The sequence below is a fragment of the Mirounga leonina genome, unplaced genomic scaffold (assembly GCF_011800145.1).
Source record: "Mirounga leonina isolate KUSES-001 unplaced genomic scaffold, KU_Mleo_1.0 Mir_94, whole genome shotgun sequence".
Classification (NCBI taxonomy): Eukaryota; Metazoa; Chordata; class Mammalia; order Carnivora; family Phocidae; genus Mirounga; species Mirounga leonina.
Window position 1 is genome coordinate 33,688,836 of NW_023270855.1, and position 17,089 is coordinate 33,705,924.

The following is a 17,089-nucleotide window of genomic DNA, read 5'->3' on the forward strand; positions in this document are numbered from 1 at the left end:
CACCTGCATGTTTGCTGAAGGTTGATTGTAGCCATGTATATTACCTCATCAACTAACAGAAGTGATCTGTCTGAGGGCATGTGATGTGATTAGCACTGGGTGTTATATGCAATTGATGAATTACTGAACTCTACCACTGAAATGAATGATGAACTATATGTTGGCTAAATGAATTTAATTTATTATTTTTTTAAAAAAAGAAGTGATCCCGGGCGCCTGGGTGGCTCAGTTGGTTAAGCAACTGCCTTCGGCTCAGGTCATGATCCTGGAGTCCCGCATCGGGCTCCCTGCTCGGCAGGGAGTCTGCTTCTCCCTCTGACCCTCCTCCCTCTCATTCTCTCTGTCTCAAATAAATAAATAAAATCTTTAAAAAAAAAAAAAAAAGAAGTGATCTGTCTGAGGCAGGCTACTACGACCACTCCTCCCTTTGGAAGGTCTGGTAGTTGCAGGCTTGGTTGGTGAGAATAACCATCACAGAGGAGAAGGACCATTTTTCCATCATAGGTATATGCAGTCATGTGAGATAGTTCTAGGTGGCACCCTAACTATGAATTTAACTTTGGCAGCAGCCTTTAACTGTCGATTCTCACCCCTTTGCCATTCCTTCTGACCAGCCAGGTTCTTGACAACTGGTTCTTTTGTTGGCTCCTCTATCCACCCCACTGTCCTTTTCTTTCTCCATAAATTCCTCCTGCTATCATTGTTACCCTTATGCACAGAATTCCCAAACATGTTACTGCCTTCTGTCTGACCAAGTCTTATCTTTCATCACATTTGTCCCACACAGTCTGTGCTCCATCACACTTGTGTTCTTTTTTCTTTTTTTTTTTTTTAAGATTTTATTTATTTATTTGAGAGAGAGAGTGAGAGAGAGAAAGAGCACAAGAGGGGGGAGTGGGAGAGGGAGAAGCAGACTCCCTGCCGAGCAGGGAGCCCGATGCGGGACTCGATCCCGGGACTCCAGGATCATGACCCGAGCCGAAGGCAGTCGCTTAACCAACTGAGCCACCCAGGCGCCCCACACTTGTGTTCTTGTACACTTCCTCCCTGACAGATGCTATTCCGACTTTAAACATTATTCCTACTTACAAATGTAAGTAGTATTTTAAACAAATGCATGGCTCCCTGATGCTATTCCGACTTTAAACATTATTCCTACTTATAAATGTAAGTAGTATTTTAAAGAAATGCATGGCTCCCTCTCCCTTCTTGGCATACTCTCATTTATCTTTAAACACCCCATTTGGGAAGCCATCCTGACTACTGCTCTACCCCATCCCTGCCCCTAGCCAGGAAGTTAGCTGTGCTCTCTGAAGTTTCTACCACACCCATTAAAACACTTAACTACACTATCCACATATCTCCTTTCTCCAGAAGACTGCAGCTTCCTCCTGTGTCTTATCTCTGTATCTCCTGGCTCAGTAAATGTCTTAGAAATAAATGAAAATGACTTTCTAGTCCTACTTTCTGTCCTGCATCTCCAACTGCATCTCTGGTCCCTAGGATGACAATACAAAACCAGGACACCTTTGAATGTGAAAGAAAGCGCTTTTAATAATTGTGCTGGGACAATGGACATAAATGGTTCCAGGCAAACCAGAACCTATGGTCAAGTCACCCTTCCTGTTCAACAGTGTGCCAAACTTAAACCATCACTTTCCCCACCAGGACACCCATTCTTCCAGAAATACGATTTTTGTTAGTAACACTACCATCCTTTCAGTAACTCCACGTCAAAGGCTGGAATTATATCTAACTTCCATTTATCTCTCATATTCAGTTCCTTAGGCCTATGGATTTGAGATAAGATTACCAAAGGAAAGACGATAAAGAACAGAACAACAGGGACCCAAACTGGATTTTGTTCTTCTGTTTAAATTTTCACAGCAGTCATCTTATTAGCTCAGACTCTCAATGATTACCTAAGCCTCCTAATTGGTTGCCTTACTTCCAGCCTCTACTCATTCCAGTTCATCCGACAAATCACCCCCAAAATACAGGTCTGACCATATCATTTCTGCACTCAGAAGCTACAGAATTCTGCCAAAAGAGTCACCCCAACCTACAAAACACTCAAATGATTATGTGAACAGACTTTCATTATACTTGTCAAACACAACCAATATTATCTAAGCTTGTGGTTTTTAATATTTCCTTTTTCTAAGAATGTATCTCGATCTTCTTATAATCCTACCTACTTAAAAAATCTATCTATATCTAGATGATCTCTAAAAGATAAGAAAAACAAAAAAAATAAATAACTGTAATGCTATGCTATTTTCACATTGCAAATCACGAGCAATTCCTTAATATCAAGTATCTAGTCAGTATTAAAATTTTCCCACCGTCTTAAACTCTTTTAGAGCTGGATTGTGTGAATGAAGTCCCAAACAAGGTTCACACATTGCATTTAGTTGAAACATCTTTTAAGTCTCTTCTAATTGATAGAGGTTTCCCCATCCTCCTTCCTTTTTTCTCACAAACCTTGCAATTTACTTTTTTTTTTTTTAAAGATTTTATTTATTTATTTGACAGAGATAGAGAGAGCAGAAGTAGGCAGAGTGGGAGGCAGAGGGAGAGGGAGAAGCAGGCTCTCCGCTGAGCAGGGAGCCGGATGTGGGGCTCGATCCCAGGACCCCAGGATCATGACCTGAGCATAAGGCAGCCGCTTAACTGACTGAGCCACCCAGGCGCCCCCCTTGCAATTTACTTTTGTGTGCTGTACAAAATTCTCCACTTTTTGGATTTTGCTGTTGTATCCCCACCACTTTCATTTAGAATATGTCTCTAGTTCTTTACACATCCTGCAAGTTGGCAGTTGGATCTAGATTCTCAACCAGATTCAGGATTGTTTGTCACTAAATAGGCCGTATGTGGTATGACACACTTTCCGGGTCATCTCAAATGATACTTCTTTCATGAGGCTCAAATTGCCTTTCCTGCCCATCTTCCAAGATAAACAAAAGGAAACATAAAAACCGGACATTCTTTCTCCTTTCTTGAACTCCTCATGGCAACAACCACAAAGCAGCTTCCTATCTATACCTCTCCTATCACCCATCTGACTAGAAACTCCTCAAACCCCAAGGAGAGTCTTATCAGAGTTTGAAACCACAGGCGTCCCTGCCACAGTTCCTTAAATAGAGCAAATTTGCATTAGGTACTACTTGGACTGAACTCCAGTTTTCTTTTTTACCTTTTTTGGGGAAATGATTAAGCATATAAAAGCCTGTGGTTCAAGCCACATCTTTGATTCTCCTTCAAAAATAGCATTAATTGAACATAACTAATATTTCAGGAAAAAGATACTACTGCTATCATCATTTTATTTATATCTCATGGTGCATATTTAATCTATTTCAGATTCTTTTCCTAATCCTAGATGACTAACATGAAAAGTAGCACACTGTAATTCTAAATAAAGATTGGTTGTTTTTGTTTTTTAAGATTTTATTTATTTATTGACAGAAAGAGACGCAGTGAGAGAGGGAACACAAGCAGGGGGCAGTGGGAGAGGGAGAAGCAGGCCTCCCGCCGAGCAGGGAGCCCGATGCGGGGCTTGATCCCAGGACCCTGGGATCATGACCGGAGCCGAAGGCAGACGCTTAACAACTGAGCCACCCAGGCGCCCCAGATTGGCTGTTTTTTAAAAGGGAAAATAAAATTTAAAAATAGGGGTTCAAGAAGTCAGGCACAAGGTTTAAATGAGGAAAATAAAGGTGCTACTTTCTACAACTCTCAAGGTTAACACTGTGGCAAATAATTGATATTCTTCATGTAAGAGAAAAGTTCTATCAGCCTACTGAACCTAATTATAGAGATTACAGTGCATAACCACACACAATCAACCACAACCCAAGTGTTTCTAGTAAGTGCCAGTGAATATATTATTTTTAAGAATTTATACAATTCTTACAAAAGAAAAACAGGGCCCCTGAGTGGCTCAGTCGGTTAAACGTCTGCCTTCGACTCAGGTCATGATCCTGGGGTCCTGGGATCGAGCCCCAGATCAGGCTCCCTGCTCAGTGGGGAGCCTGCTTCTCCCTCTCCCTCGGCCTCCTCCCCACTGCTCATGCTCATGCTCCATCTCTCTCTCAAATAAAATCTTTAAAAAAAAAAAAAGAAAAAAAAGAAAAGAAAAACACTAGAAAAATAACCATTTAAGGCTATGGTGGCTGTTTCTTGGAGACTCTTCTAAAATATGCCTTTTTTTTTTTTGAGATTTTATTTATTTATTTGAGAGAGAGTGAGAGCGAGAGAGATTACAGAGGGAGAAGAAGAGGAGAAGCAGACTCACTGCTGAGCAGGGAGCCCGATGTGGGGCTAGATCCTAGGACCCCAGGATCATGACCTGAGCCGGAGGTAGACGTATAACCCACTGAACCACCGAGGTGCCCCTAAAATATGCCTGTTTCTAATGGGTGATTTTTCTTTATATCTAATCACTGACTGACTTAACAGCCTGTTCTTAAAATCAAGCTGCAAAATCGTTTTTCTTTTTCTTTTTTTTTTTTTAAGATTTTATTTATTTATTTGACAGAGACACAGAGAGAGAGGGAACACAAGCAGGGGGAGCGGGAGTGGGAGAAGCAGGCTTCCTGCCAAGCAGGGAGCCCGATGCAGGGCCCAATCCCAGGACCCTGGGATCATGACCTGAGCCGAAGGCAGACGCTTAACGACTGAGCCATCCAGGCGCCCCAAGCTGCAAAATCTTTTAAGGGGTGTTGGTAAAGATACTACTTCACTAACAAAAGTTGCAATCATATAGAAATGTAAGGAAGGTTTTAGGGTTCCATTTTTGTTTTTGTCACCTTAACTTCAAGTAAGGTTAGGAAAACTCTGACCCATTTTCACCAACCAAGCAATCACTAGCAGCATCCTTCCATCCACTCTCCTTCCACAGGCACCCCATATTTTCTAGTCTTTTTTCCTCCCACAACTCCCCCTCTCATTCCCTTTTCCTTGAGTCTGACTCCTCAGCCTATAGCAAGGGCACTTTTATAGTAATTTAGCCTTCCTGTGGGACTCAAAGATTAAAAAGTTTTCCCTGGTATCTGTCAGAGTAAACAAACAAATACATTATTAATCGGAAAAGATCCACCACCAACAACTGCTTTTCCCTAAAAGATGTAGTAGGAAATATATTTTTTAAACTCCACGATTTTATTTAATTAATGAAAAGCTACTCTTTAACGGATAGGTCTGCTTTTATCAATTACCAACATCATTATTATTAGCAGGGTGTTCATTATGATGCATAACATGTTATGTGCAGTAAGTGATCTACATGCTTTATTTCATTTAATCCTCACAATAGGCCCCAATATGACAAATGAAAAAAAAAACTGAAGCATAGAGGTGTTAAGCAATTTGCCCAAGGGCAAATTATAAATAAATGGCAGAGCCAGGATTGAACCCAGAGCTCTTTGACTTTTAGCTTCTTGGCTAGAGTGTGTTACTTTTCTTTTCTTTTCTTTTTTTTTTTTTAAGATTTTTATTTATTTGACAGAGAGAGACACAGCGAGAGAGGGAACACAAGCAGGGGGAGTAGGAGAGGGAGAAGCAGGCTTCCCGTGGAGCAGGGAGCCCGATGTGGGGCTCGATCCCAGGACCCTGGGATCATGACCCAAGCCGAGGGCAGACGCTTAACAACTGAGCCACCCAGGCGCCCCATAGAGTGTGTTACTTTCCTAATGCTCTTATGGTTTTATAACTTTGATGTAAGAGGTCTATTATTAATTCATTCAACAAATAACTGAGTTTTACTGAACATCTGCCATTGTGGTAAGCAATGGGATAAAAGTAAAATCCAAAACAGACTGACATATAAAATCACAAGAGCACTAATAACAGTTGAATATAATTAACACAAGCATAAATGTTACTTATAAATCAATCTGAACTTGGCTGATGAGAAGATTTCTGGGAGATTTCTACAGTAAGAAAGACCATAAAAACAGCTAACTTTGAATGACAGGTGCTCATTACTCATTCACCTCCCCTCTTGTTTCTCTATGTTCCCACAAAGGCCCAGGGGTTCTGACAGTTTTTCAGCATCAGTAACATTTTAAACAGTAACATATTGCATTTCTGAGAAGAATCAGAAATGCTCCAAGATGAGATTTCTGGACTATGCAAACATTAACTTAGACTTACTATTAAAATACTAGAAAAAAAGCATGCCTCATCAACGCCAAAAGTCACCTGGGAAGAGTGCAGATCAGTAAGAGTGCTAGAAAAGTGCTGGAAACCATGATCATACTTAAAGACAGGGTGACAATTGTGCTGCCTGGGCCAGTAATGCTCAGTGCTTCCCTTAGTAATGGAATTCAGTCAAAGGTGGCTCAAAGAGCCATGTAAGCTTCAGTTTCCATGGGGAGAAGAGAAGGCCAAGATGCCCAGACGAAGAACCTCTAAGAGAATCTGGGATTCTCCCCCAATTCCCATCATTGACAAGTAGGCCAGCAGCAGGGCCATGCAGGGTGAAACTAAGGCTTCCTTCTTACATAATCCAAAACCCGGGGTCTGGACTAAGAGATTCCTTAAAAGCCCAGCCAGAAGCATAGGCATCTCTACATAGAGAAACTTCCATAGGTTGTTTTTGCTGATTCTAGACAGTTGCCTGGTGTTATTCCACTGCTAACAACATGTTCAACCACTGGGCTGAACTTTTATGTCAACTTACCTTGTGTACAAAAGGCAACAGAAAAGAGACTAAATGCTGACAATCACAAATTTATCAATAAGCCATCCAATGTACTTTATTTTAAAAACACTTCTATAAATGCTGATTTATTTACTACCCATTTCAGTCTCAACAAGTAAATATCAAGTAATAAATGTAGTTCTCATTTAGAAGTGATACAAGTAAAAGTTTATTACACGCACTGCTTATCTTAGCCCTACCTATTTCTAGAAGAGTGTCCTAAGAACCTGGGGATATTTACTGGAGGATGAGGAGGACTAGAAAATGAGGAAATTTACAACTGCTACCATATTACAACAGAATAAACACGCAGTTCTTTTAAGAATATGAGAATTTTCACTTTTTTCTAATTTATGTTAAAAGTGGTAATGTGCGGGCGCCTGGGTGGCTCAGTTGTTAAGCGTCTGCCTTCGGCTCAGGTCATGATCCCAGGGTCCTGGGATCGAGTCCCACATCGGGCTCCCTGCTCGGCAGGAAGCCTGCTTCTCCCTCTCCCACTCCCCCTGCTTGTGTTCCTGCTCTTGCTATCTCTCTCTCTGTCAAATAAATAAATAAAATCTTAAAAAAAAAAAAAAGTGGTAATGTGCTTCTATCAGAGATTTCAAGGTAAACACAAAAAAAATCATAGCTGCATTTCATGTTCTACCACTTACCAATTTGCCCTTCTATAACCTTGATTGATCCAAATTATTTTACAATTTAAATATTTTTGTCTGAAGCGCTGGCACCAACACCAACATTTTAAATTTTAATTCCTGCTACTTTAGAGAACCTGTCTTAATCTCTTAACTAAATTTAAAACTTCACATTATACATGTGGCAAAGGGTGAATCTGATGTCTTGGCTTAAAATGTCATAAAAACATGTTAAAGTACCTTTTAATAGGGACACTTTAGCAAGAGGTTCATTTAGGTCTTGCTCATCCATTTGGGCGTCTGCAGGGGGCAAAAAAGATAATTACAAACAGTAGTTAGCTCCATCCTCAAGCTATCACTATCAAAATAAACAACTGAAACTTATACAGCTATCGTACCTGGATTGTTGAAAGTAATTTTAACAATATATCCAAGATTCAAGGGAGTTAACTTAGAAAATGGAGACTGCTTCCCCCCCCCAAACACAAACTTTTAATCTCCACCCACATTAACCTGTATATTTAAACTGCTCAGCCAATAACAGTAACATCCGTAAGATTTGCAAATATTCGGTTACAACTCACCTGTAGTGTCGTCACTACTTTTTTCCTTGCTTGGACTCAGAGTATCTGACAAATCAGATTCTTTTGCTCTTGCCTGATTTGCTACCAAGAAAAAAATGAAAGTAGAATCTCATTACAACTATATCAATAAAACTGCTTTAGGCTTTGAGTGCTCTAAATCTACTGATATGCAAAATACTTTTAAAATTAACTGAGGTCACTGAGTCTCTTACTTCTTCACCACTCTAGTCCAAAATGGAATGCTGGTTATTACACGTGGCTCATACTAAATTATAATGTGGATCATGTCTGCTGTGCAGAGGGCTGGGGCTTTTGTCAAGGCTGTCCACTGGCCAACCAGAAACAAAAATGAAGCAAGCTTTGCTAAAGTATTCAGAGAACTGCAACAAATATAGCAAAATTCCAAGACAATGTGGACACTGTATGAAGATGATGCAAGGAAATGGCTCTCTTATATAAAAACACTAGGCTAGGTTGCCTTAGCAATAGTTATACTTAGTAATATTTATATTTATATAAAACTCTAAAATCACAACTGTTATAAAAATGACATTTAAAACAAGAAAATTACCACCTTTTTTAACTTAAAAAAATATAACTGTACCTGAACCACATTGAGAAAGACTCAAAAAAAGTTTTGGGATTATTTGCAAGTGGTGCACTGCCTAGCCAATGAAGACATCGTAGGCCTTGTTTTCAACAAGTTGCTCTCAAATATCCTAACTATTAGCCCAACAATTTATTAAAGATGACTGACAATTAATTAGGCTGTTGATCCTTATCTACAGTTGCACACCTGTGTGTATTATGGCATGCATTAGAATAGCGTTTACAGAGATGGTCATTTCTCTGACCAAAATCCTACAGCATCTCCCCATTCTCCACAAGGCTCAGCCAAACTTTACATCCCAGGATTTAGCTATAATTTGGTCCCTGAATTAATTCACACATGAGCTCCGTTTCAGTCAGGCTAGCCTCTTTACAGGGCTGAGAAATGCTGGCTCACTATGATCTCCAATTCTTTGCTTGAGTTGGTATTTCACTAAACTCAATGACCATTCTCTCTACTTGACCTATTCAATCTGTGAGATACAGCTTAAGCCCCTTCACCTCTAAGGGGGTCTTCATTTCTCCAGCATGCTGCTCCTTTTTATTGTATCTTCTCTGTGTCCTATGATTTTGTAATTAATCATGTTCTATTTTATATCATTCTATGTGTATTTATGTATCTTATTTCTTTAGATTATAAATTCATTGAGTATATGATTATTTTTTATAATTTATGGCTGTTGTTTGTGTAACACACATCAAAAATTTAAATATGCATATCCACTTCTAGTACTTTTCCAAAGGAAAAACAGACTACATATAGTATATATAAGGATGTTCACTGCAGCATTGTTCATTATGGAATGGAAAATACTCGAGATATATTTCTTACTATTGAGTAAAAATAAAGGTTGTTAAAGAACAGTATGTATAACGTGATCCCATTTAGACTGAAAATAGGTATATATTTAGCTATGAATTTTCAGCTGTGCATATTTACTCAAGTCTGGAAGGATCCACAACAGAGATACCAATTGTCATTTCTGGAGGTGGGGACATGGCAGATATTTACTAACTTCATATTGTCATACATTTTTGAAAATTGTTAATATATATTGTTTTATAACCAACTAAATCAAGAGATATTTTCCATTTTGAAAGTAATCAGAAACGTATCTAAAACCATTAATTAATATTAAAATATATTTAATACAATATTAAAATATAACTTCTTATGGCTATTTCATTAAGAACATCCCTATAATTTGAAGTAGGTGATAGATTACAAGAAGCCTTTTGCTTCTTTTTTTCACTGCCATTTCTAGTCAAAGGCCAACTGCTGAGAGACACAGAGCTTAGATTAGAAGTGAAGTCACTGACCATGGAGACCCATGGGAATCCAATCTGTGACCTCTGGCGCATTCAGTGTGCTATAATCAGACATTTCTGAATGTTCTAGTTTTAATCACAAAGTTACAGTCTCAAACAAGCCAGGCTAATACATCTAATCTATACATAGATGGAAAAGGAACCATTCTCAGAGAATAAAAAAATGACTCTCTTCTGATTTTAATATTCTTGGCAATTTTATCAAGATATTGAGGTAAACCAAGAAGAATATGTTCTCAAAAGGATTCTTCTGGCTTAGGAGGAACTTTTATTTTATATTTAGAGTATTAGCCAGAAAGGTAAAATTAAAAGTGGGACCAAATCTTCCATTAAGATCTTACCAGAATATAAGTACCACGAGGGCAGGGATTTTTGTCTGTTTTGTTGACTGCTATATCCTCATTGCAGAGAACAGTGTACAGTACATAGTACATAGTAGGTGCTCCAAAAAGAGATATTTGAAGGCAAGAATCTATTTTGAATAAGAAGACAAGTCAAATCATGGCCTATCATTGTTATGTCCTGAAATTATAACTGTTATATGGAGGCAAACCAAATCTATTCAAGAATGAAACACAGGACACAACAAATGAGAGGTAGAGTATCTCCTCCCTTTCAAAACATCCATTCTTTACCTATGAAGTGGCACCCAACTTTCTAGTATTAAAAAGTCCTTGGGGCGCCTGGGTGGCTCAGTCGTTAAGCATTTGCCTTCGGCTCAGGTCATGATCCCAGGGTCCTGGGATAGAGCCCAGCATCGGGCTCCCTGCTATGCGGGAAGCCTGCTTCTCCCTCTCTCACTCCCCCTGCTTGTGTTCCCTCTCTCGCTGTGTCTCTATCAAATAAATAAAATCTTAAAAAAAAAAATTAAAAAAAAAAATCCTTACTGGTTGATTTTCTATGCAGTACTTAATCATTAAGATACATACCAATAATATATAGAAGGAAACAGAAGAATAGCTACCAACATCAATACCAAAACTGTTCCCAAACTGGAAAGTCTAAAACAACGTGAGTATTTTCACTGTATCTCTGAGAACACATAATGATGGATGGGCAAAACAAACATACTGGCCACAGACCACTTCCTAACACCAATGGAACCATTAGTTGGAAAGAAAGCAAGAAGGGAAATGAGAATTAACATTTGTCAAATACCAGAATAATGCTTCTTGCTTTATAAGCAACATTTCATTAAATTCCCAGGAATTCCCAAGTTAAATATTGTCAATTCCATTTTACAAATGAGGAAACTGAAGTTTAAAGAGTAAGTTGCCTGAGGGCATATAGCTAGTTAGTTGTGGAACCTGGATTTGCAACCATCTGTTTTACTTATTAGTATTCTTTCTACTTCTACCCTAAGGCCTCTGTAAACATACAATGACTGCTAGTTGAGTGAGGGTTTAAACAGAAAGCACATGCAACCTATGATTACATTTTGCATTAGGTGAAATATCTGAAATACTAAGACTTATAATACCTGGTAATTGGCTATCTCTAGCAACTGTTATTTTCAATACAGAAAAGAAATTCTATCAAAAACATCACCCATGAAAGGCTTTTAAAAATAAAACAACTTAGACAAATCCAAAAGAAATACTTTATAGCCAGATACAAAGCATTTAAAATGTAACTTATCTCAGTCATCTAGTTTGTTACAAGGATTAGTGTACCTCTGCTCTGCATGCTAACTTTGAGAAATGCTTATAAAAAATGCTGACTGCTGACAGAAAAATCTCTGGGTATATAAAACTTGGATCTGTATTATTATTCTTAAAGGATGTATTTTATTCACTTGCATGGACTTACTTGCTATTATTTATTTAATAAATGCCCTCATTACTCGACATTTATGTTTTCCTCTTTTTGCTTTTAAAACATTGAAGCAAATACCCTTGCATATTTGTCCAATTTGTTTCTTAATATAAAAACCCAGAAGTGGAATTGCTGGATCAAAATGCATGCTCTTTAAAGCTTTTAACACATATTTTATATCCAGGTTTCAGAAGTAAATCAGTAAAGATGGCACAAATCTTTTTCAATAATGACATCACATAATTTCAAGCGAATATATTCTAATTCAGAATGCATTAAATAGAAGCACTAAAGTAGCAAGATATTTTTCTTTAATTAAAGGACTGATTTTTTTTCTAAGGCTCTACTTCCACTTCAGTGTGCTGGCTATTCAACTAATCTGCATAGGCATTTGGGTGGTGAAGTAAAAGCTATGTTAAAATCTGTTCTCATCTCACTTTAATTAGATGAAATAAATTGCCACATGTACTAAAAATAGTTCACTGCTCTGAAACCCAATGCCTGTTTGCCAGAACAATATTAGTGATGCATATTCTATGCATTCTTTCCCCAAATATGGCATCTGCCATGCACATAATTCAGAATGGAAGCCACCAGATACTTGAAATAACATTCTCCTTTTAAATATTGTTAAAAGCCAAAATGGATCCAGTTAGTTTCATAAAACAGAATGTACTGAAATGGAGTATTCCAAACTTTTATCACTCATTGTTTTAACTGACCAAAAAGATTGTGAATCTACTTATAAACTTTATGCTAGTAGGTTCTGATGAAAGTCCTAAAATTATAATGAGCATATCATACCAAATTTATTTGTCCAATTTCCCTAATGCATAAGAGTGACTTGACAATATAATGCTTTAAAACACACTTTTCTTCTCTGACAATTGTAACAGAAGAGAACTAATAGAATAAACTATTTCAGGCAATTTTAAGACTACCCATTATAAATGTAAGAAGACGCTACATAATCACTTTTGTTTAAATCAAATTGATATGCCAAAAATTAAGATAATATTAAATTTCATAAGGAACGTTAAAGGTAGGATAATCACAGAAATAGAACGGCAAGCATTTTTCACCTGTTGTTTCAAAAAAGATTTATGTTGTGTTTAATTAAAATTTTTTATCAAATATAACAAATACCAAATATCAAAGCTGAAAATAATGCTAGAAGTGAGACAGATCAGAACAAATCTTTTAAAACCTAACAAAACATATTTCAAGCACTTTTAAGAAAAAATACATATATATACCCATTTAAAAAGAAACTTTCTAATTAAGATATCCTTCTTAAGACAGAACTCCAACTATTTTATATTAATACTGTTACTGGATTGCCATCTGGTGAGCTATAAGAAATAAATTGATGGTTAAAATACTATGACCTTGGAAATGTACACTAACCTCCATTATCCAAAAGAGTGGTCAAAACCCACAGAAAACCAACAGAAAACGAACCTTTTGAAAGCTTTGTTTCTTCTACCACTTTGGTTAGATGCCCCTCGACGATCAGCTTCTCTGCCAAAGAAAACAAATGTTACTATCCAAGCCCAAACCGAGTAGCATTTCCCTGAGCGGGGCAGTGTAACACATTCCATGACCAAATTTAAAGATGATAATATTACTCCCATGACTAGGCTTGTACAAAAACCTGAAGCTGGAAGGAGAACTAAGAAAACTCAAACTATAATAGAGCAATGAGATTAATGCAGAAATCTGGGGGTAGGGGGGCAATTTGCCTTTAATTTTCATTAGTTTTTACCTTATCTAAAAAGCCTAGACCTTTTAAAAAAGGACTCAGAATAAACAAAGAAATCCTCTTTAAATCAAGGATATGAAGTTGAAATAAAGGAATTCTGAAAAAGTATTTATTTAAATAAAGAAGTAATATAAATTATGTTATACCAATAGTTTACTTTTCCCTATTGATACAATTCAGCAGAGATGCATATATGACATGCTTCAGTAAAACGAATCTTTTTTTTTAAGATTTTATTTATTTATTTGACAGAGAGAGAGAGAGACAGGGAGAGAGGCAACACAAGCAGGGGGAGTGGGAGAGGGAGAAGCAGGCTTCCCGCCAAGCAGGGAGCCCGATGCAGGGTTTTGATCTCAGGACCCTGGGATCATGACCTGAGCCGAAGGCAGACACTTAATGACTGAGCCACCCAGGCATCCTTAAAATGAATCATTTTTAAAGATATTAAAACAAATACTGTTTTGTTTTGTTTTATAGGGGATTCTCTGTAAATGTATAATGTAGCTTCTTTATAATTCATTTAAATTCAGATCTCCATATTCTATATTTTACTGAGAAGGATATCTGTTCTGTATATCCCCTTATTTAATCCTGTATGTCAGTTGGTCTCCTTGAATTTACACTTTTGCAGTATGTGAAGTCATTTCTCTATTCCTTCACTCTTCAACCCAATGCAGTTTGGTTTATGCCCCCCACTCAACCACCGAAACTGTTCCAAGATCACTATAACCTCCTCCCTGCCAAAGGCCATGGCTCCTTTTCATAATTTTTACTTTGTATAGGCTCTCTGCAGTATGTGGCACTGTTTGCCCCTGTTCCTTAAATCTTTTTTTTTTAAGTCAAAGTAATAGATTTAGATAATTTTAAAAGGCAGTCCTACAAGATGTATAATGTAAGCTGTCCTTCCCATCTTCTGTCCTACTCTACTCCATTCTTGAAATTCACTTCCCAGAGAAGCAACTTTTCTTTCTTTTTTTTTAAGCAACAACTTTTAACTTCAAGCCATTTCTTCTGGTATTCATATTTATATTTCTAAGTAAAATACTGCTATTTCTTCACTTTTCCATTTTAGACACTATTTACTGACAATCTCTTATAGATGACTGAAAAAGGACTTAGAGTCCTTTTTTACTATCATCCTCCTAAGAGTTACATTTTGCCCATCTATACTCAGTATGTATAATATGACTATTATTTATATTTGAGTCATATGCTAAAATTATATTTCTCTGCTTGTACCTTCTTATACAATATGTAGTGATTTTGGAGCTTGCAATACCTTGTTTTATTTTACTAACTTTTTATATATCTATCTCAAACATAGCCCAAGTTGTTTTTTTTTTTTCTTTTGCCCGAGTTCTTATAGAACCATAAAAACTCTCAATACTGTCAAACATATCAGGTAATCCATCACATTATATATCCCCGTCCATCCCTTCCCCCAGCCCTTTAATATTCCTGCTCCAGTCTGGGCTGTATCCAAAATCCCCTACCCCCGGAATCCAAATCTTTCTCATCCTGTTTTATTCCCTTGTTTTAGTGTAACATATCCTCAGTTAATTTCCTGAAAGGGGGCTGACAGAAGGTAAATGCTTTGACTTTGTTCCTCTGAAAATGTTAGTGTTCTACTCTCACATTTGACTGATGGTTTAAATAGATACACAATTCTACAGGAAATAATTTTCCTTCAAAATTTTGAAAGCATTGTTCCACTGTCTTCTAGCTTCAAATGAGAAGGTGAGTCCTGTTCCTCAGTATGCATGGTAGAGACTTCCTGTGTTCAGCAAAGCCTGCTGTGCCTGCCCTTTCTGGGCACCTGGGAGACTGAATATTCCAAATACCCTAGCACTAATGAAGGTCCACATGACTGGTTCTAGCCACGGCCAAAGCATTTAAGAAAGAGTAGAAGTTTTCTATACTTCCATCTTCCCTCCATTCTAGAAACCATGTGCTGAGATGGCAAAATTCTTTATCATAAGATGGTGAAGCCTCCATGAACTTAGATCCCTGAATAACAACATGGAACAGTGTTCTCTCCTTCACCATGGACATGTAGCATGAGTGCAAAAAAATATTTGTGGAATTAAGCCATTCAGATTTCAGAAGCTTATTTATTGCTATATTATAATTTAGTTTATTACGACTAATAGAGTATGAGATCCTTTGTTTCTCTTTGGCAATTTTCAGAATCGTCTCTTTATCCCTGGTGTTCTTAAATTTCATATACTCAGAACATGGTCTTTTTCTTTTCTTTTTTTGGTGAAATTCACATAACACAAAATAATCATTTTATTTTTTTAAATTTTATTTTATTATGTTATGTTAATCACCATACATTACATCATTAGTTTTTGATGTAGTGTTCCATGATTCATTGTTTGCATATAACACCCAGCGCTCCATTCAATACATGTCCTCTTACAAAATAATCATTTTAAAGAGAACAATTCAGTGGCATTTAGTACTTTCACAATGTTATGCAACCACACCCTCCATCCAGTTCCAAAACATTTTTACCACCCCAAAAGGAAACCTCATGCTCATTAAGAATTTACTTCCCATCCTCCCTTCCCAGCCCCAGTTATTACTCGTCTGCTTTCCCTCTGTGAATTCCTATTCTGGATATTTCATATAAATACCATCACACAGTATGTGAATTTCTGTGTCTGGCTTAGTGTGTGTGTTCTAAAATATATTGTGTTGAGCGTTCAGTGCGTCCTTTCAGTTTAGAAGCTCATTATCTTCAATCCCGGGGAATTACCTTCTATTCTATTTCACTGACAAATTCTTCTCTTTTTCATTCCTCCTCTTTTCCTACTCTCTCCCTTCCCACACCCTGGAAATCTTATTATTCAGATGTTAGAGCTCCAGGACCAATTCCCTAATTTTCTTAAATTTCCCACCCTTTTTTTTTTCTTAAATAAAACCTCAAGCCAACTCTTGTCTTTTTTGTTATATTTTCTGGAATATTTCTTCTACTTTCTTTTCTTTTTTTAAATTTTTAAAATTTTTATTTATTTATTTTTTTTGCGAGAGAGAGAATGAGAGAGAGCACGAGAGGGAGGAGGGTCAGAGGGAGAAGCAGACTCCCTGCTGAGCAGGGAGCCCGATGTGGGACTCGATCCTAGGACTCCAGGATCATGACCTGAGCCGAAGGCAGTCACTTAACCAACTGAGCCACCCAGGCGCCCTCTTCTACTTTCTTTTCTAACACCAACTCAAAAAGATATATGCACCCCCATGTGCACTGCAGCATTATTTACAGTAGCCAAGATATGGAAACAACCTAGGTGTCCAGTGATGTATGAATGGATAAAGAAATATATATATTACTCAGCCATAAAAAAAATGAAATCTTGCCTTTTGGGACAACACGGATGGACCCTGAGTATATTATACTAAGTGAAATAAAAAAGTCAGACACAGAAAGACAAATACCATATGATCTCACTTACATGTGGAATTAAAAAAACCCAACAAGCTCATACATACAGAGAACAGATTGGTGGTTGCCAGAGGCAGGAGGCATGGGGGTGAGAGAAATGGGTGAAGGGGATCAAAGGGTTAAAAAAAAAAAAAGACCTTAAGCATAATGCAGAACACAAAAGCCGTATGTGAAAGGACAGATAGATTTGACCTCATATAAATT

The 17,089-nt window shown here is 37.4% G+C and overlaps 1 protein-coding gene across 33 annotated transcripts in view; it reads right to left on the reverse strand.

The window, feature by feature from the left end:
* The window catches only part of SLMAP (sarcolemma associated protein), a 162,204-nt gene that overhangs the window by 23,420 nt on the left and 121,695 nt on the right, over positions 1–17,089 (reverse strand). For 23 of the 33 annotated variants that reach the window (XM_034998041.1, XM_034998042.1, XM_034998032.1 and 20 more), the window contains 3 exons: positions 13,140–13,199; positions 7,926–8,006; positions 7,582–7,641 (listed from right to left, as the gene is read on the reverse strand). In XM_034998041.1, the coding sequence (XP_034853932.1) occupies positions 7,582–7,641; positions 7,926–8,006; positions 13,140–13,199 (201 nt within the window). Of the gene's footprint in view, positions 1–7,581; positions 7,642–7,925; positions 8,007–13,085; positions 13,200–17,089 lie in introns of all 33 variants that reach the window. The other 10 variants (XM_034998027.1, XM_034998015.1, XM_034998020.1 and 7 more) reach the window with 1 other exon arrangement.